The 22,983-nt window shown below is 52.3% G+C and overlaps 1 protein-coding gene across 4 annotated transcripts in view; it reads left to right on the forward strand.

Annotated features, from left to right (window-relative positions):
* LOC128703291 (lisH domain-containing protein ARMC9-like) overlaps nt 1-22,983 on the forward strand; it is a 157,346-nt gene that overhangs the window by 89,275 nt on the left and 45,088 nt on the right. For all 4 annotated transcript variants that reach the window (XM_070103329.1, XM_070103331.1, XM_070103330.1 and 1 more), the window contains exons 5-9: nt 4,803-4,949; nt 6,601-6,725; nt 7,119-7,228; nt 11,321-11,454; nt 21,888-22,046. In XM_070103329.1, coding sequence (XP_069959430.1) covers nt 4,803-4,949; nt 6,601-6,725; nt 7,119-7,228; nt 11,321-11,454; nt 21,888-22,046 — 675 coding nt within the window. The remainder of the gene's footprint in view (nt 1-4,802; nt 4,950-6,600; nt 6,726-7,118; nt 7,229-11,320; nt 11,455-21,887; nt 22,047-22,983) is intronic.

Genomic DNA, 22,983 nt, shown 5'->3' on the forward strand with positions numbered 1-22,983 from the left:
GGTGACCCTGGTCTAGGATGACCCTGGTCTAGGATGACCCTGGTCTAGGATGACCCTGGTCTAGGATGACCCTGGTCCAGGATGACCCTGGTCCAGGATGACCCTAGTCTAGTATGACCCTGGTCTAGGATGACCCTGGTCCAGGATGACCCTTGTCCAGGATGACCCTAGTCTAGGATGACCCTGGTCTAGGATGACCCTGGTCTAGGATGACCCTGGTCTAGGATGACCCTGGTCTAGGATGACCCTGTTCCAGGATGACTCTGGTCTAGGATGACCCTGGTCTAGGATGACCCTGGTCTAGGATGACCCTGGTCTAGGATGACCCTGGTCTAGGATGACTTTGGTCCAGGATGACCCTGGTCCAGGATGACCCTGGTCCAGGATGACCCTGGTCTAGGATGACCCTGGTCCAGGATGACCCTGGTCTAGGATGACCCTGGTCTAGGATGACCCTGGTCCAGGATGACCCTGGTCCAGGATGACCCTGGTCCAGGATGACCCTGGTCCAGGATGACCCTGGTCCAGGATGACCCTGGTCCAGGATGACCCTGGTCTAGGATGACCCTGGTCTAGGATGACCCTGGTCCAGGATGACCCTGGTCCAGGATGACCCTGGTCTAGGATGACCCTGGTCTAGGATGACCCTGGTCTAGGATGACCCTGGTCTAGGATACCCTGGTCTAGGATGACCTTGGTCTAGGATGACCCTGGTCTAGGATGACCCCGGTCTAGGGTGACCCTGGTCTAGGATGACCCTGGTCTAGGATGACCCTGGTCTAGGATGACCCTGGTCTAGGATGACCCTGATCTAGGATGACCCTGGTCTAGGATGACCCTGGTCTAGGGTGACCCGGGTCTAGGATGACCCTGGTCTAGGATGACCCTGGTCTAGGATGACCCTGGTCTAGGATGACCCTGGTCTAGGGTGACCCTGGTCTAGGATGACCCTGGTCTAGGGTGACCCTGGTCTAGGATGACCCTGGTCTAGGATGACCCTGGTCTAGGATGACCCTGGTCTAGGATGACCCTGGTCCAGGATGACCCTGGTCTAGGATGACCCTGGTCTAGGATGACCCTGGTCTAGGATGACCCTGGTCTTGGGTGACCCTGGTCTAGGATGACCCTGGTCTAGGGTGACCCTGGTCTAGGATGACCCTGGTCTAGGATGACCCTGGTCTAGGGTGACCCTGGTCTAGGATGACCCTGGTCTAGGATGACCCTGGTCTAGGATGACCCTGGTCTAGGATGACCCTGGTCTAGGGTGACCCTGGTCTAGGATGACCCTGGTCTAGGATGACCCTGGTCTAGGGTGACCCTGGTCTAGGATGACCCTGGTCTAGGATGACCCTGGTCTAGGATGACCCTGGTCTAGGGTGACCCTGGTCTAGGGTGACCCTGGTCTAGGATGACCCTGGTCTAGGATGACCCTGGTCTAGGATGACCCTGGTCTAGGATGACCCTGGTCTAGGATGACCCTGGTCTAGGGTGACCCTGGTCTAGGATGACCCTGGTCTAGGGTGACCCTGGTCTAGGATGACCCTGGTCTAGGATGACCCTGGTCTAGGATTACCCTGGTCTAGGATGACCCTGGTCCAGGATGACCCTGGTCTAGGATGACCCTGGTCTAGGATGACCCTGGTCTAGGATGACCCTGGTCTTGGGTGACCCTGGTCTAGGATGACCCTGGTCTAGGATGACCCTGGTCTAGGATGACCCTGGTCCAGGATGACCCTGGTCCAGGATGACCCTGGTCTAGGATGACCCTGGTCTAGGATGACCCTGGTCTTGGGTGACCCTGGTCTAGGATGACCCTGGTCTAGGGTGACCCTGGTCTAGGATGACCCTGGTCCAGGATGACCCTGGTCCAGGATGACCCTGGTCTAGGATGACCCTGGTCTAGGATGACCCTGGTCTTGGGTGACCCTGGTCTAGGATGACCCTGGTCCAGGATGACCCTGGTCTAGGATGACCCTGGTCTAGGGTGACCCTGGTCTAGGATGACCCTGGTCTAGGGTGACCCTGGTCTAGGATGACCCTGGTCTAGGATGACCCTGGTCTAGGATGACCCTGGTCTTGGGTGACCCTGGTCTAGGATGACCCTGGTCTAGGATGACCCTGGTCTAGGGTGACCCTGGTCTTGGGTGACCCTGGTCTAGGATGACCCTGGTCTAGGATGACCCTGGTCTTGGGTGACCCTGGTCTAGGATGACCCTGGTCTAGGATGACCCTGGTCTAGGATGACCCTGGTCTTGGGTGACCCTGGTCTAGGATGACCCTGGTCTAGGATGACCCTGGTCTTGGGTGACCCTGGTCTAGGATGACCCTGGTCTAGGATGACCCTGGTCTAGGGTGACCCTGGTCTTGGGTGACCCTGGTCTAGGATGACCCTGGTCTAGGATGACCCTGGTCTAGGATGACCCTGGTCTTGGGTGACCCTGGTCTAGGATGACCCTGGTCTTGGGTGACTTGCACTCTTTTTAATATATTTTTTTTTGTTAAAGTTGAGTGCCAGGTAGAAGCGAGATAATCTGCCTGGCGTTGTACGAGAGCTAAACTTAGGGTCTTGCGTGACTGACCTGCTAGACACTGTGCTAGGCACTGTAATTGTCACTATGCTAGGCACTGTAATTGTCACTATGCTAGGCACTGTGTCACTATTCTAGGCACTGTGTTTGTCACTGTGCTAGGCACTGTAATTGTCACTGTGCTAGTTACTGTGCTAGGCACTGTAATTGTCACTATGCTAGGTACCGTGCTTGTCACTGTGCTAGGCATTGTAATTGTCACTGTGCTAGTCACTGTGCTTGTCACTGTGCTAGTCACTGTGCTAGTCACTGTGCTAGTCACTGTGCTAGTCACTGTGCTAGTCACTGTGCTTGTCACTGTGCTAGTCACTGTGCTTGTCACTGCGCTGGACACTATGCTTGTCTATAGAGGAACTCTATCCTGACACTCGTTTTTAGTCACTGTACATGTTAGTCACTGTGCTACACAATTGTGCTTCTGTGCTAGTCACTCAGGTGCTAACTGTGCTAGCAAGTCAGTTCGTGCTATCTGTGCTAACTGTGCAATGACCTGTAGTCACCTAACAGTCGCAGTCACTGTGCTAACTGTGCTAACTGGACCTTCTAGTCTAGATATCTCACACTGTGCTAGTCAGTGCTAGTCTGTGCTTGTCAGATAGATCACTGTGCTCACTGTTAAAGTTACTGTTAGTCAAAGTTATTTACAGAATTTTTGTCACTGTGCTAACTTACATGTGCTTGTCAACACTATGCTTGTCTATAGAGGAACTCTATCCTGACACTCGTTTTTTCCTCACTGTGAACAGAAACTATAAACGTAACAAAATTGATCCACTATAACATTGTTAACTTATAATTCACCTAACACGCACTAACCTAAGGACCTTCCTAGATATCTCACGGAAGTTACTGTTGAGATAGATATCTCGTTAAATTATTTAAAATTATTTACAGAATTTTAACTTACATGTTGAACCAATTACCATAGCTTCTGTTGTCTCAGGTAAAGCAACAGTTCGTTATCTGTTAACCAATGACCGTATGACTCTGCTCCAGTGATAACACTTCAACGATATCTTGTGCTCTTCGCTCCTCAAGGAAGGTTCCTTGATGTTGGTGAGGGGCTCTTGATTTAGGGAATTGAATCTGTGCTCCAGTTCCCCGAATTAAGCCTGAATGCCTTCCACATCCCCCCCCCAGGCGCTGTATAATCCACCGGGTTTAGCGCTTCTCCCTTGATTATAATAATAATAATTGTGCTCTTCGCCTGTCAGTATCAGAACACTGTAATCTGTATGCAATATAAGTCTGAATTTAACACTGATGTGTTCATATAGCACACGAAGGGTAGGGGGGCCAAAATACTTCCCTGTGGAACGTCACATGAGACGGTCAAGGGTTGTGATTACCTGTTAATGATTTATGTAATTTGTTTCTTTGTCAGGTGGGACATTAAGCAGTCTCCAAAGCTATGGTTCTCTGTGTCAAATGCTTTTGTAGGTCTGAGGTGACCATGTCTGTGAAATTACCTTCTGACATGTGAACCATCAGGTTAATATATCAGTGGAGTGAGATCTGGAACGTGATTGTTGACCATAACGGATGTTAATATTCAGATACTCTCCTACTTGAGAATGCCCCGATTTCTTAAGGATATTGAACATAAGCCTATAGTTACTAACATCCTATCCATTTTTCTTAGGAATAGGAGTGATTGCCTGACTTAAACTCCTTGAACACAGTATTGGAGGTAACAGCTAGGGAGGTAATGCGGGCTGCTGGGTACGTTTAATTCTGAGGCACCGTGTTTAAGGAATTTGGTTGGGATTTTATCAGGTCCAATGCTTTTGGTTGGGGAGGTTCAGAAGCGTGGATCGTTCAGAAACACACGAACTGAAATACGTTACATAATAAATATTGTAATAAAGTTGGTAGAATTACCGACAATATGTAAAGTAAAAGGACACAAGTGCAACTAATGTGACATTTATTGTAGCAACGTTTCGCTCTCCAGGAGCTTTATCAATGGCTTGATAAAGCTCCTGGAGAGCGAAACGTTGCTACAATAAATGTCACATTAGTTGCACTTGTGTCCTTTTACTTTAAATAAATATTGTGAAGACGAGTTACATACGAACATTATTATTATTATTATTATTATTAGTAGTAGTAGTAGTAGTAGTTTTTGTTGTTGTAGTATTATGGTAACTGTTTTCAACCTCCAGTGATTTGTCACTTGAGTAAGAGAAGTGATCACGTGTCCTCCTCCCGCAGGACCACCCGGTGGCCATGGCGGTCTTCAGGAGGTTCCTGGAGACGTGTTCACCGAGGGTAGGAACCGTGCAGGACCTACTGCCCTTCTACGCCCTTCCTTATGTCCCTGATCCCACCCACCACCCAGCCTTCAGGCCAGTCTTCCAGGTATGTAAGACTTACCCAGTGTGATCCAGCACTCACTGTTGCTGATAACTACTCTCTCTCTCTCTCTCTCTCTCTCTCTCTCTCTCTCTCTCTTTCTCTTTCTCTTCTCTCTCTCTTTTTTTTTTACACAGGGTTTGACAAGGTTAAGGATCCCTAGCTTTATTGACAGCTATATTACAGGTTAAGGATTCCTAACTTTATTGGCAAGCTAAGAGCTGTTACCTACATCAGCTCATTTGAAAGCATTTTTATTGTTATGAGACATACAAGTACGGGACAGGATGAAGTTGGAGCCATCTGTGGGCCAGCATTTTCATTTGATCAACTGACTTTATCTCGTTGATATCATTATGCTGTACGAATGTGTTCCATACTCGAGTCATCCTGGGTATGTATGATCTCAGATGGAGTGATGTTCTGGAGAAGGGTACAGCCAGAGTGAAGTTGCTGCTTTCTGCCCGTCTTGTGGCATAAAAGCTTGTTTCACGCTGTCCTCGAAGTGGATCCAAGTGTGGTATTTTGACAATATTGGCCTTGTACATAACAGTAAGGCCACCCACATCCCTCCTATGTTGAAGGCTCTGCTGAAATGACAGATCTATCCAGGATGGGGTCCAGGCGAGAGATGAGACGTCTTGCTCTGTTCTCTACTCTGTCAAGCAGTCGCAGATGAGAGGGGGGGGCAGGCAAACCAAGAAAGTGGAGCATACTCAAGGTGTGAGCGTACTTGTGCCTCGTACAGGATCTTGCAACCCCTACTGTCAAGCAGATGCGAGATACGGCGAAGTGCTGTAAGCTTCCTGGCTGCCTTGTTTGCAAGATTTACAACATGGTTCTTCATGGTTAGTTTGGAGTCAAATTTCACCCCAAGGATATCAACTTCTTCTCCAGGTGCCAACATCTCTATCTCTCTCTCTCTCTCTCTCTCTCTCTCTCTCTCTCTCTCTCTCTCTCTCTCTCTCTCTGTCTCTCTCTCTCTCTCTCTCTCTCTCTCTCTCTCTCTCTCTCTCTCTCTTTCTCTCTTTCTCTCTTTCTCTCATATAGGTGTCCTTACCTACTGTCTTTCAAATCAGTGACGTGATACCATTGAATATTCGTATTTATTATGGAACCATTTCGCCCAACGTTTCTTTACTCTTCAAAACAGCAGATGAGCTGCAGCTCTTGGGTCCTTGCCTTTGTAGCTTGTCTGCGGGAGTAGCTTACAAAATGAAAACCAAGTGACGTTCTCGACCACTAACAAGTTGCAGTTGATTATGATCCCAGGACGAAATGTTGATTTTTTTAGTGTTAATTTCTGGATTATGTTTGAATTGTTTCAGCCAGGGTATAGTGAGATGTGTTGTTGGTGGTAGACTGCCTGCTGCCTTCTGCAGTGTGCTCACAATCTACCGTGTTCCTGACACTGGTGTGGGTGCCCACTACCTTGTTCCTGACACTGGTGTGGGTGTCCACCTTGTTTCTGACACTGGTGTGGGTGCCCACTACCTTGTTCTTGACACTGGTGTGGGTGCCCACTACCTTGTTCCTGACACTGATGTGGGTGCCCGCTACCTTGTTCCTGGCACTGGTGTGGGTGCCCACTACCTTGTTCCTGACACTGGTGTGGGTGCCCACTACCTTGTTCCTGACACTGGTGTGGGTGTTACAGGAAGCGTGGGTACGTGAGCTTCGAGGTCGTCTCTCTGGCTTCCTGGGACGCCGGACCACCACCACCACCACCTCCCGTCCAGCCATCTTCTCCTACCTTCACCATCATCGTCACCATTCATCCAGGTACCTCACCCCAACACCTCGTTCTCCTTTCTCCACCACTACAACACCTCATTCTGCTGCCTCCACCACTACAACACATCATTCTTCCAATTCCCCATTTTACCTCATTTTTCCCTTCCAATGCCTCATCTCATACTTCCTCATTCTTCCTCTTCCAACAACACAGTTTACGACCATCACGTCATTTCCCCGCCAACACCCATACACCTCCATACAATGTACTTCCTGTCCCATAGCATCTCTGTGTTATTTAGGTTTCTCACAAAGATCTGAGAGACAGCCCATAGAAAAGACGTATTTAATTCCAAATTATATGTTATGTTTTATAAGAACTTGCTTACATGAGAGGTGTCTGGTAGAGCTGGAGTCTGACAGTAGTGTTTTTGGATGCAGTGTAGGGGCTGCGCTGGTGGCGCAGGAGTCAGCAGCGTCAGCAGTGAGATCGCAGAGAGTGCTCCGGCGGCGTCTGCAGCGCCTTCAGGAAGATTACCATAAACTGATAGGTAAGTGCTGGCTTGTGGTTTGGTATTAGCTTGTAGTCTGGTAGTAGCTTGTAGTCTGGTAGTAGCTTGTAGTCTGGTAGTAGCTTGTAGTCTGGTAGTAACTTGTAGTCTGGTAGTAGCTTGTAGTCTGGTAGTAGCTTGTAGTCTGGTAGTAGCTTGTAGTCTGGTAGTAGCTTGTGGTCTGGTAGTAGCTTGTGGTCTGGTAGTAGCTTGTAGTCTGGTAGTAGCTTGTGGTCTGGTAGTAGCTTGTAGTCTGGTAGTAGCTTGTGGTCTGGTAGTAGCTTGTGGTCTGGTAGTAGCTTGTAGTCTGGTAGTAACTTGTAGTCTGGTAGTAGCTTGTGGTCTGGTAGTAGCTTGTGGTCTGGTAGTAGCTTGTGGTCTGGTAGCAGCTTGTAGTCTGGTAGTAGTTTGTGGTCTGGTAGTAGCTTGTAGTCTGGTAGTAGGTTGTGGTCTGGTAGTAGCTTGTAGTCTGGTAGTAGCTTGTAGTCTGGTAGTAGTTTGTGGTCTGGTAGTAGCTTGTAGTCTGGTAGTAGTTAGTGGTTTGGTAGTAGCTTGTAGTCTGGTAGTAGCTTGTAGTCTGGTAGTAGTTTGTGGTCTGGTAGTAGCTTGTAGTCTAGTAGTAGCTTGTAGTCTGGTAGTAGTTTGTGGTCTGGTAGTAGCTTGTAGTCTGGTAGTAGTTAGTGGTTTGGTAGTAGCTTGTAGTCTGGTAGTAGTTTGTGGTCTGGTAGTAGCTTGTAGTCTGGTAGTAGCTTGTAGTCTGGTAGTAGTTTGTGGTCTGGTAGTAGTTTGTAGCCTGGTAGTAGCTTGTAGTCTGGTAGTAGCTTGTAGTCTGGTAGTAGTTTGTGGTCTGGTAGTAGTTTGTAGTCTGGTAGTAGCTTGTAGTCTGGTAGTAGCTTGTAGTCTGGTAGTAGTTTGTGGTCTGGTAGTAGTTTGTAGTCTGGTAGTAGCTTGTAGTCTGGTAGTAGCTTGTAGTCTGGTAGTAGCTTGTAGTCTGGTAGTAGTTTGTGGTCTGGTAGTAGCTTGTAGACTGGTAGTAGCTTGTAGTCTGGTAGTTTGTGGTCTGGTAGTAGTTTGTAGTCTGGTAGTAGCTTGTAGTCTGGTAGTTTGTGGTCTGGTAGTAGTTTGCAGTCTGGTAGTAGTTTGCAGTCTGGTAGTAGCTTGTAGTCTGGTAGTAGTTTGCAGTCTGGTAGTAGCTTGTAGTCTGGTAGTAGCTTGTAGTCTGGTAGTAGCTTGTAGTCTGGTAGTAGCTTGTAGTCTGGTAGTAGCTTGTAGTCTGGTAGTAGCTTGTAGTCTGGTAGTAACTTGTAGTCTGGTAGCCTAGGCGAGGTAAACTACATAATCAGAAGAATTCTGGCATCCTTGGCTAGTGTCTTCCTGGGTTATAAAGCCACCTAACCCAGAACCTCATGTCTGAGGTGAAACGATAGATATGTCTAATTTTTAAGACCCATTTGCTACCTAGCCATACTCGGCTTGTCACTCACGCCTGACTTTTTGACAAGCATAGGTCTATCCCCAGGATCACATAGATACTCTCACGCGTCATTATTATTTAATATTATTATTTAACTAATTAATGATGGAGCAAACGAGAAACATAAGGAATAGGGTGTAATTAATGTTGATCTAATAAAGAGGAATTAAAAATGTTCTGTACGTTCAGTGTAACAGTTCTTGTTCAACACAGACGTTCTTTCCCTGTAAACCACGGAACAGGTGGGACTCAAACCCATGGCAAGCAAGTCCTAAAACTCACAAGCCACTGTGCTAACCACTGGACTATGCCAGTATGGACCAGTGGTTAGGACACTGGCCTGTATGTTTGAGGACTCGGCTGCCATGGATTCGATCCCCTGGAGTTCTGTGATGGTTTGTCATCGTGCCAGTTCGACTTCGTGAGATGTGTATCCATGTTATTACAATGAATAATTTACATGCGTGCATAATTATAAATATATCGGACACTAGTGCTTTCACTTCCTTGCTGTTATACACAGTTATAGCTTTGTGGACGGAGGATCGAGACCCCACCAACTGTTTACCTATAGTGAGCCTGTGAAAATCTTTTACTTGGGCCACAGATGCAATATTAACAAAAAAATACGGGAACTCACTGTGATATCAGGAGAAACAGCTGATGTCACAGCCGGGAGTTTACTCCCGGGAGTGATATCAGCCGTGAGTTTACACTGATATCACAGCTGGGAGTAAACTCTTGAAAACTCTTGAAACTCATCAAATGTATATCAAAGATAAAGGTATACGAGTGAAGAATTTTTTCACCCTTATATACTTAATAATGTTAAACTCCCAGTTGATATCACAGCCACTTTCCGTATTTTTTTTTACTAAGGTTCAGAAGTCTGTCCAGTGAAAAAGTCAATAATATTCATACACACATAAGTAAATTAATGCGTAGTCTCCCTTTCATCTTGAGGTCCTGGCCAAATGACCCTTCTTTGAGTGGCCCTGATGTCACGTCATCTAGGGTTGGTAGTAAGTTGGTAGACAGCAACCATCCAGGGAGGTACTACCGTCCTGTCATATGTGAGTAGGTTGTTAGACAGCAACCATCCAGGGAGGTACTACCGTCCTGTCATATGTGAGTAAGTTGGTAGACAGCAACCATCCAGGGAGGTACTACCGTCCTGTCGTATGTGAGTAGGTTGGTAGACAGCAACCATCCAGAGAGGTACTACCGTCCTGTCATATGTGAGTAGGTTGGTAGACAGCAACCATCCAGAGAGGTACTACCGTCCTGTCATATGTGAGTAGGTTGGTAGACAGCAACCATCCAGAGAGGTACTACCGTCCTGTCATATGTGAGTAGGTTGGTAGACAGCAACCATCCAGAGAGGTACTACCGTCCTGTCATATGTGAGTAGGTTGGTAGACAGCAACCATCCAGAGAGGTACTACCGTCCTGTCATATGTTAGTAGGTTGGTAGACAGCAACCGTCCAGAGAGGTACTACCGTCCTGTCATATGTGAGTAGGTTGGTAGACAGCAACCATCCAGGGAGGTACTACCGTCCTGTCATATATGAGTAGGTTGGTAGACAGCAACCATCCAGAGAGGTACTATCGTCCTGTCATATGTGAGTAAGTTGGTAGACAGCAACCATCCAGGGAGGTAGTACCGTCCTGTTATATGTGAATAAGTTGGTAGACAGCAACCATCCAGAGAGGTACTACCGTCCTGTCATATATGACAAGGTTGGTAGACATCAACCAGCCAGAGAGGTACTACCGTCCTGTCATATATGACTAGGTTGGTAGATAGCAACCAGCCAGAGAGGTACTACCGTCCTTTCATATGTGAGTAGGTTGGTAGACATCAACCATCCAGAGAGGTTTTACCGTCCTGTGAAATAAGTGTGAAATGGAAGCCTGTTACATATTTTATATTCTGACAGAATTGTTGACCTCTTCTCTGTCTCGACCACGTAAGATGACAGGTATTTCTTACAAATTTCTGTTTACATTCAGTTCTCCGTACCTTTAGGTTAGTATATGCTTCATAATCGTTTTTAATCCTGCAATATTTCCTTTCCAACTTAAGAAGCCTGGTGTGATAGAATCGTTAACAGATAATGAATAAAATAACACAATACCTTGGCTGAAACAAATCACTTAAAATCCGCACTCTGGAGAATGTCCTTATGACGATGTTTCGATCCATCCTGGACCAGTTATGGTTTGACAGTGGTCCAGGATGGACCGAAATGTCGTCATAGGTTTCCTTCCTAAGTGCTGGTTTGTGGTGAATATAAATAAGTTTCGGGAAGAAACAATGTAATTGAAACCTGGGTTACAAACAACGTAGAGTTTTATTAATAATTGTTGTCTGAGAAATATTTAAGGTAAGACAAGATTTTGTTCGGATTTTTAACCCCGGAGGGTTAACCACCCACGATAACCCAAGAAAGTCAGTGCGTGACACGGGTGTGTATGTGATGACACAGGTGTGTCTTGACACGGGTGTGTGTGTGTTATGACACAGGTGTGTCTTGACACGGGTGTGTGTGTGTTATGACACAGGTGTGTCTTGACACGGGTGTGTGTGTGTTATGACACAGGTGTGTGTTGACAGGTGTATCGTGGGAGCTGACACAAGCACTGGAGGCAGCAGTGAGAGGTGAACGAGTGGACCTGGAAGGTACTCTAGCAGCCTGCACTCACCGCTACCCAGAACTCTTCACTCTCACGCTAACTGCCGACACTAAGGTAACTCCCCAAGCTTGGACCAAGAGCCCTTCACCACCATCATATTTTTCACAACCTTATCAATATATAACAAATATTCTGGATCTATATTGTTTAATATTTTAATTCTGTGAAGTATATTGATTTTCCACACGTTTTCCGAGTAAAAAAATTTTTAAATATATTTTTACCATTCATATGGGGTGGTAAACCCGTACGGGCCATTCGCAGCCTCTGTTAAAGGCCTGTTGGGCTCTTGGTGATTGTTTGGTAATATAGGTTGACTTACCTGGAAGTACAAGGAAGCAAGCAGAGAGTTACTCGTACCACCACCCCACTGACTGTACCACCACCCCACTGACTGTACCACCACCCCACTGACTGTACCACCACCCCACTGACTGTACCACCACCCCACTGACTGTACCACCACCCCACTGACTGTACCACCACCCCACTGACTGTACCACCACCCCACTGACTGTACCACCACCCCACTGACTGTACCACCACCCCTCTGACTGTACCACCACCCCACTGACTGTACCACCACCCCTCTGACTGTACCACCACCCCACTGACTGTACCACCACCCCACTGACTGTACCACCACCCCACTGACTGTACCACCACCCCTCTGACTGTACCACCACCCCACTGACTGTACCACCACCCCACTGACTGTACCACCACCCCACTGACTGTACCACCACCCCACTGACTGTACCACCACCCCACTGACTGTACCACCACCCCACTGACTGTACCACCACCCCTCTGACTGTACCACCACCCCACTGACTGTACCACCACCCCACTGACTGTACCACCACCCCTCTGACTGTACCACCACCCCTCTGACTGTACCACCACCCCACTGACTGTACCACCACCCCACTGACTGTACCACCACCCCACTGACTGTACCACCACCCCTGACAGTACCCCCACCCCACGGACTGTACCACCACCCCTCTGACTGTACCACCACCCCTCTGACTGTACCACCACCCCTCTGACTGTACCACCACCCCTCTGACTGTACCACCACCCCTCTGACTGTACCACCACCCCTCTGACTGTACCACCACCCCACTGACTGTACCACCACCCCACTGACTGTACCACCACCCCACTGACTGTACCACCACCCCACTGACTGTACCACCACCCCACTGACTGTACCACCACCCCACTGACTGTACCACCACCCCTCTGACTGTACCACCACCCCACTGACTGTACCACCACCCCACTGACTGTACCACCACCCCACTGACTGTACCACCACCCCTCTGACTGTACCACCACCCCTCTGACTGTACCACCACCCCTCTGACTGTACCACCACCCCACTGACTGTACCACCACCCCTCTGACTGTACCACCACCCCTCTGACTGTACCACCACCCCACTGACTGTACCACCACCCCTCTGACTGTACCACCACCCCTCTGACTGTACCACCACCCCACTGACTGTACCACCACCCCTCTGACTGTACCACCACCCCACTGACTGTACCACCACCCCACTGACTGTACCACCACCCCTCTGACTGTACCACCACCCCTCTGACTGTACCACCACCCCACTGACTGTACCACCACCCCACTGACTGTACCACCACCCCTCTGACTGTACCACCACCCCTCTGACTGTACCACCACCCCACTGACTGTACCACCACCCCACTGACTGTACCACCACCCCACTGACTGTACCACCACCCCACTGACTGTACCAGCACCCCACTGACTGTACCACCACCCCACTGACTGTACCACCACCCCTCTGACTGTACCACCACCCCTCTGACTGTACCACCACCCCACTGACTGTACCACCACCCCACTGACTGTACCACCACCCCTCTGACTGTACCACCACCCCTCTGACTGTACCACCACCCCACTGACTGTACCACCACCCCACTGACTGTACCACCACCCCACTGACTGTACCACCACCCCACTGACTGTACCACCACCCCACTGACTGTACCACCACCCCTCTGACTGTACCACCACCCCTCTGACTGTACCACCACCCCTCTGACTGTACCACCACCCCACTGACTGTACCACCACCCCACTGACTGTACCACCACCCCACTGACTGTACCACCACCCCACTGACTGTACCACCACCCCTCTGACTGTACCACCACCCCACTGACTGTACCACCACCCCACTGACTGTACCACCACCCCACTGACTGTACCACCACCCCACTGACTGTACCACCACCCCTCTGACTGTACCACCACCCCACTGACTGTACCACCACCCCACTGACTGTACCACCACCCCTCTGACTGTACCACCACCCCACTGACTGTACCACCACCCCACTGACTGTACCACCACCCCACTGACTGTACCACCACCCCTCTGACTGTACCACCACCCCTCTGACTGTACCACCACCCCACTGACTGTACCACCACCCCACTGACTGTACCACCACCCCTCTGACTGTACCACCACCCCACTGACTGTACCACCACCCCACTGACTGTACCACCACCCCTCTGACTGTACCACCACCCCACTGACTGTACCACCACCCCACTGACTGTACCACCACCCCACTGACTGTACCACCACCCCACTGACTGTACCACCACCCCTCTGACTGTACCACCACCCCACTGACTGTACCACCACCCCACTGACTGTACCACCACCCCACTGACTGTACCACCACCCCACTGACTGTACCACCACCCCACTGACTGTACCAGCACCCCACTGACTGTACCACCACCCCACTGACTGTACCACAACCCCACTGACTGTACCAGCACCCCACTGACTGTACCACCACCCCACTGACTGTACCACCACCCCACTGACTGTACCACCACCCCACTGACTGTACCACCACCCCACTGACTGTACCACCACCCCACTGACTGTACCACCACCCCTCTGACTGTACCACCACCCCACTGACTGTACCACCACCCCACTGACTGTACCACCACCCCTCTGACTGTACCAGCACCCCTCTGACTGTACCAGCACCCCTCTGACTGTACCACCACCCCACTGACTGTACCACCACCCCACTGACTGTACCAGCACCCCACTGACTGTACCACCACCCCACTGACTGTACCACCACCCCACTGACTGTACCACCACCCCACTGACTGTACCACCACCCCACTGACTGTACCACCACCCCACTGACTGTACCAGCACCCCACTGACTGTACCAGCACCCCTCTGACTGTACCACCACCCCACTGACTGTACCACCACCCCACTGACTGTACCACCACCCCACTGACTGTACCACCACCCCTCTGACTGTACCAGCACCCCACTGACTGTACCAGCACCCCTCTGACTGTACCACCACCCCACTGACTGTACCACCACCCCACTGACTGTACCACCACCCCACTGACTGTACCACCACCCCACTGACTGTACCACCACCCCACTGACTGTACCACCACCCCACTGACTGTACCAGCACCCCACTGACTGTACCAGCACCCCACTGACTGTACCACCACCCCACTGACTGTACCACCACCCCACTGACTGTACCACCACCCCTCTGACTGTACCACCACCCCACTGACTGTACCACCACCCCACTGACTGTACCACCACCCCTCTGACTGTACCACCACCCCACTGACTGTACCACCACACCACTGACTGTACCACCACCCCACTGACTGTACCACCACCCCTCTGACTGTACCACCACCCCACTGACTGTACCACCACCCCACTGACTGTACCACCACCCCTCTGACTGTACCAGCACCCCACTGACTGTACCAGCACCCCTCTGACTGTACCACCACCCCACTGACTGTACCAGCACCCCACTGACTGTACCAGCACCCCACTGACTGTACCACCACCCCACTGACTGTACCACCACCCCACTGACTGTACCACCACCCCACTGACTGTACCACCACCCCTCTGACTGTACCACCACCCCACTGACTGTACCACCAACCCACTGACTGTACCACCACCCCTCTGACTGTACCACCACCCCACTGACTGTACCACCACCCCACTGACTGTACCACCACCCCACTGACTGTACCACCACCCCACTGACTGTACCACCACCCCTCTGACTGTACCACCACCCCACTGACTGTACCACCACCCCACTGACTGTACCACCACCCCTCTGACTGTACCACCACCCCACTGACTGTACCACCACCCCACTGACTGTACCACCACCCCACTGACTGTACCACCACCCCACTGACTGTACCACCACCCCACTGACTGTACCACCACCCCTCTGACTGTACCACCACCCCACTGACTGTACCACCACCCCACTGACTGTACCACCACCCCACTGACTGTACCACCACCCCTCTGACTGTACCACCACCCCTCTGACTGTACCACCACCCCACTGACTGTACCACCACCCCACTGACTGTACCACCACCCCTCTGACTGTACCACCACCCCACTGACTGTACCACCACCCCACTGACTGTACCACCACCCCTCTGACTGTACCACCACCCCACTGACTGTACCACCACCCCACTGACTGTACCACCACCCCACTGACTGTACCACCACCCCACTGACTGTACCACCACCCCACTGACTGTACCACCACCCCACTGACTGTACCACCACCTCTCTGAATGTACCACCACCCCACTGACTGTACCACCACCCCACTGACTGTACCACCACCCCACTGACTGTACCACCACCCCACTGACTGTACCACCACCCCACTGACTGTACCACCACCCCTTTGACTGTACCACCACCCCACTGACTGTACCACCACCCCTCTGACTGTACCACCACCCCACTGACTGTACCACCACCCCTCTGACTGTACCACCACCCCTCTGACTGTACCACCACCCCTCTGACTGTACCACCACCCCACTGACTGTACCACCACCCCACTGACTGTACCACCACCCCTCTGACTGTACCAGCACCCCTCTGACTGTACCACCACCCCACTGACTGTACCAGCACCCCTCTGACTGTACCAGCACCCCTCTGACTGTACCACCACCCCACTGACTGTACCAGCACCCCTCTGACTGTACCACCACCCCTCTGACTGTACCACCACCCCTCTGACTGTACCAGCACCCCTCTGACTGTACCACCACCCCACTGACTGTACCACCACCCCACTGACTGTACCAGCACCCCTCTGACTGTACCAGCACCCCTCTGACTGTACCACCACCCCATTGACTGTACCACCACCCCTCTGACTGTACCAGCACCCCTCTGACTGTACCACCACCCCACTGACTGTACCAGCACCCCTCTGACTGTACCACCACCCCTCTGACTGTACCAGCACCCCTCTGACTGTACCACCACCCCACTGACTGTACCACCACCCCTCTGACTGTACCAACACCCCTCTGACTGTACCACCACCCCACTGACTGTACCAGCACCCCTCTGACTGTACCACCACCCCTCTGACTGTACCAGCACCCCTCTGACTGTACCAGCACCCCTCTGACTGTACCAGGACCCCTCTGACTGTACCACCACCCCACTGACTGTACCAGCACCTCTCTGACTGTACCAGCACCCCTCTGACTGTACCAGCACCCCTCTGACTGTACCAGCACCCCTCTGACTGTACCAGCACCCCTCTGACTGTACCAGCACCCCTCTGTACCAGCACCCCTCTGACTGTACCAGCACCCCTCTGACTGTACCAGCACCCCTCTGACTGTACCACCACCCCTCTGACTGTACCAGCACCCCTCTGACTGTACCAGCACCCCTCTGACTGTACCAGCACCCCTCTGACTGTACCACCACCCCACTGACTGTACCAGCACCCCTCTGACTGTACCAGCACCCCTCTGACTGTACCAGCACCCCTCTGACTGTACCAGCACCCCTCTGACTGTACCAGCACCCCTCTGACTGTACCAGCACCCCTCTGACTGTACCACCACCCCTCTGACTGTACCACCACCCCTCTGACTGTACCAGCACCCCTCTGACTGTACCACCACCCCTCTGACTGTACCACCACCCCTCTGACTGTACCACCACCCCTCTGACTGTACCAGCACCCCTCTGACTGTACCAGCACCCCTCTGACTGTACCAGCACCCCTCTGACTGTACCAGCACCCCTCTGACTGTACCAGCACCCCTCTGACTGTACCAGCACCCCACTGACTGTACCAGCACCCCTCTGACTGTACCAGCACCCCTCTGACTGTACCAGCACCCCTCTGACTGTACCAGCACCCCTCTGACTGTACCAGCACCCCTCTGACTGTACCACCACCCCTCTGACTGTACCAGCACCCCTCTGACTGTACCACCACCCCTCTGACTGTACCACCACCCCACTGACTGTACCAGCACCCCTCTGACTGTACCACCACCCCTCTGACTGTACCACCACCCCTCTGACTGTACCACCACCCCACTGACTGTACCACCACCCCACTGACTGTACCACCACCCCTCTGACTGTACCACCACCCCTCTGACTGTACCACCACCCCTCTGACTGTACCACCACCCCTCTGACTGTACCACCACCCCTCTGACTGTACCACCACCCCTCTGACTGTACCACCACCCCTCTGACTGTACCACCACCCCACTGACTGTACCAGCACCCCTCTGACTGTACCACCACCCCTCTGACTGTACCACCACCCCACTGACTGTACCAGCACCCCTCTGACTGTACCACCACCCCTCTGACTGTACCACCACCACTCTGACTGTACCACCACCCCTCTGACTGTACCACCACCCCACTGACTGTACCAGCACCCCTCTGACTGTACCAGCACCCCTCTGACTGTACCAGCACCCCTCTGACTGTACCAGCACCCCTCTGACTGTACCAGCACCCCTCTGACTGTACCAGCACCCCTCTGACTGTACCAGCACCCCTCTGACTGTACCACCACCCCACTGACTGTACCAGCACCCCTCTGACTGTACCACCACCCCGCTGACTGTACCACCACCCCTCTGACTGTACCACCACCCCACTGACTGTACCACCACCCCACTGACTGTACCACCACCCCTCTGACTGTACCAGCACCCCGCTGACTGTACCACCACTCCTCTGACTGTACCACCACCCCTCTGACTGTACCACCACCCCTCTGACTGTACCACCACCCATCTGACTGTACCACCACCCCTCTGACTGTACCACCACCCCACTGACTGTACCAGCACCCCTCTGACTGTACCACCACCCCTCTGACTGTACCACCACCCCACTGACTGTACCAGCACCCCTCTGACTGTACCACCACCCCTCTGACTGTACCACCACCCCTCTGACTGTACCACCACCCCACTGACTGTACCACCACCCCACTGACTGTACCACCACCCCTCTGACTGTACCACCACCCCTCTGACTGTACCACCACCCCTCTGACTGTACCAGCACCCTTCTGACTGTACCACCACCCCACTGACTGTACCACCACCCCACTGACTGTACCACCACCCCACTGACTGTACCACCACCCCTCTGACTGTACCACCACCCCTCTGACTGTACCAGCACCCCTCTGACTGTACCACCACCCCACTGACTGTACCACCACCCCACTGACTGTACCACCACCCCTCTGACTGTACCACCACCCCTCTGACTGTACCACCACCCCTCTGACTGTACCACCACCCCTCTGACTGTACCACCACCCCACTGACTGTACCACCACCCCACTGACTGTACCACCACCCCACTGACTGTACCACCACCCCACTGACTGTACCACCACCCCACTGACTGTACCACCACCCCACTGACTGTACCACCACCCCTCTGACTGTACCAGCACCCCTCTGACTGTACCACCACCCCACTGACTGTACCACCACCCCACTGACTGTACCACCACCCCACTGACTGTACCACCACCCCACTGACTGTACCACCACCCCTCTGACTGTACCACCACCCCTCTGACTGTACCACCACCCCTCTGACTGTACCACCACCCCTCTGACTGTACCACCACCCCTCTGACTGTACCACCACCCCTCTGACTGTACCACCACCCCACTGACTGTACCACCACCCCACTGACTGTACCACCACCCCTCTGACTGTACCACCACCCCTCTGACTGTACCACCACCCCACTGACTGTACCACCACCCCTCTGACTGTACCACCACCCCACTGACTGTACCACCACCCCTCTGACTGTACCACCACCCCTCTGACTTTACCACCACCCCTCTGACTGTACCACCACCCCTCTGACTGTACCACCACCCCACTGACTGTACCACCACCCCACTGACTGTACCACCACCCCACTGACTGTACCACCACCCCTCTGACTGTACCACCACCCCTCTGACTGTACCAGCACCCCTCTGACTGTACCACCACCCCACTGACTGTACCACCACCCCTCTGACTGTACCACCACCCCTCTGACTGTACCACCACCCCTCTGACTGTACCACCACCCCTCTGACTGTACCACCACCCCTCTGACTGTACCACCACCCCTCTGACTGTACCACCACCCCTCTGACTGTACCACCACCCCTCTGACTGTACCACCACCCCTCTGACTGTACCACCACCCCTCTGACTGTACCACCACCTCTCTGACTGTACCAGCACCCCTCTGACTGTACCAGCACCCCTCTGACTGTACCACCACCCCTCTGACTGTACCACCACCCCTCTGACTGTACCACCACCCCTCTGACTGTACCACCACCCATCTGACTGTACCACCACCCCTCTGACTGTACCACCACCCCTCTGACTGTACCACCACCCCTCTGACTGTACCACCACCCCTCTGACTGTACCACCACCCCTCTGACTGTACCACCACCCCTCTGACTGTACCACCACCCCTCTGACTGTACCACCACCCCTCTGACTGTACCACCACCCCTCTGACTGTACCACCACCCCTCTGACTGTACCAGCACCCCTCTGACTGTACCACCACCCCTCTGTACCACCACCCCTCTGACTGTACCACCACCCCTCTGACTGTACCACCACCCCTCTGACTGTACCACCACCCCTCTGACTGTACCACCACCCCTCTGTACCACCACCCCACTGACTGTACCACCACCCCTCTGACTGTACCACCACCCCTCTGACTGTACCACCACCCCTCTGACTGTACCACCACCCCACTGACTGTACCACCACCCCTCTGACTGTACCACCACCCCACTGACTGTACCAGCACCCCTCTGACTGTACCACCACCCCTCTGACTGTATCACCACTTCTCTGACTGTACCACCACCCCCTCTGACTGTACCACCACCCCCTCTGACTGTACCACCACCCCTCTGACTGTACCACCACTTCTCTGACTGTACCACCACCCCTCTGACTGTACCACCACTTCTCTGACTGTACCACCACCCCCTCTGACTGCACCACCAACCCTCTGACTGTACCACCACCCCTCTGACTGTACCACCACACCCTCTGACTGTACCACCACCCCTCTGACTGTACCACCACCCCCTCTGACTGTACCACCACCCCCTCTGACTGTACCACCACCCCTCTGACTGTACCACCACCCCTCTGATTGTACCACCACCCCTCTGACTGTACCACCACCCCTCTAACTGTACCACCACCCCACTGACTGTACCACCACCCCTCTGACTGTACCATCACCCCTCTGACTGTACCACCACCCCTCTGACTGTACCACCACCCCTTTGACTGTACCACCACCCCTCTGACTGTACCACCACCCCCTCTGACTGTACCACCACCCCTCTGACTGTACCACCACTTCTCTGACTGTACCACCACCCCTCTGACTGTACCACCACCCCTCTGACTGTACCACCACCCCTCTGACTGTACCACCAACCCTCTGACTGCACCACCTCCTCTCTGACTGTACCACCTCCTCTCTGACTGTACCACCACCCCTCTGACTGTACCACCAACCCTCTGACTGCACCACCTCCTCTCTGACTGTACCACCTCCTCTCTGACTGTACCACCACCCCTCTGACTGTACCACCAACCCTCTGACTGCACCACCTCCTCTCTGACTGTACCACCTCCTGACTGTACCACCAACCCTCTGACTGCACCACCTCCTCTCTGACTGTACCACCACCCCTCTGACTGTACCACCACCCCTCTGACTGTACCACCAACCCTCTGACTGCACCACCTCCTCTCTGACTGTACCACCTCCTCTCTGACTGTACCACCACCCCTCTGACTGTACCACCAACCCTCTGACTGCACCACCTCCTCTCTGACTGCACCACCTCCTCTCTGACTGTACCACCTCCTCTCTGACTGTACCACCACCCCTCTGACTGTACCACCAACCCTCTGACTGCACCACCTCCTCTCTGACTGTACCACCTCCTCTCTGACTGTACCACCTCCTCTCTGACTGTACCACCACCACTTCCTCCAGGCGGGTCCAGCGACCATCCTACTGGAGTCGATGCAGCAGTGTCGTCGGCGTCCGGGTGTTTCGGCTCCCGTACCCGCCCTAGATTTCCAGTCCGTTCGTGCTGACCTAGCTGCCGCTCCTGAGACACACGTATTGCTGCTCCTACAGGCGCTCAGACATGTAAGTCCCTTGTATTCTATTGTATACTTTTGTATGCAGCGTAATGATTGACTGTGGCTCGATTATACATCCTCGGACTTGACTAAGTCATTCTGTTGGTGATGTGAGTGGAATGCTCCCATGTTAATGTTTTAATCCCAAGGAAGTTCTGAACTTGTTGGGGTCATACAGCTCGTGGGAATGAGAGGTGATTAAATTTGATGTAAGAAAGGGGAAAAACACAGTTTCATTTATTTTAATAAGAAATCCATCACCACTGCCATCAAAACTTTTAGTGTAAAAGTCTGTAGAGCTATACCACAGCGTCTGGACATAGCTATAAGCTCGGTAGTGAAGGATAAATATTATCTGTAAACCATAGACCTAATTCAATGGTTCTTCCTCATTTTTTTGCCAGAGTTGATTATATTAATTATATTTACCCACGAGATGAGACACACACACATGTTGTTAACGTGTGTTGCCAGAAGCGGGATTCCTTGCAATGGCTAAAGATTTTTAATGCCTGATGCGCTGTTATGTGTATTCCTCTGTCACAAATAATAATTTGTACGAGATTAGTGCACAGGGGAAGCTTATGTACTATTGTTGAGTGGTTGACTATGTGTAAGAGAGGCAAGTGACCTGTATGTCTCTCTTCAGCTACAAGAGCAGAACAATGCTATACACAGATAACCCGCACATGGGAGAAAGACACTTATGACGACGTTTCGGTCAGACTTGGACCATTAACTAGCCGCACCGAAACGTCGCCATAAGTTTGTCCTATGTGCGGGTTATTTGTGTATTGTTCCAGTCACGGTATCGTGACTTGTAATTTCAGAACAATGTTGTTGCATGTCCCGTCCTGTCCTTAATCTACCGTAGGAATTTCTTTTTCAATGGTTGAAACATTTACTACCAACTAATGTAACGTGTCATTTTTCCACCACTTTTT

This window comes from Cherax quadricarinatus, chromosome 85 (assembly GCF_038502225.1).
Source record: "Cherax quadricarinatus isolate ZL_2023a chromosome 85, ASM3850222v1, whole genome shotgun sequence".
Classification (NCBI taxonomy): domain Eukaryota; kingdom Metazoa; phylum Arthropoda; class Malacostraca; order Decapoda; family Parastacidae; genus Cherax; species Cherax quadricarinatus.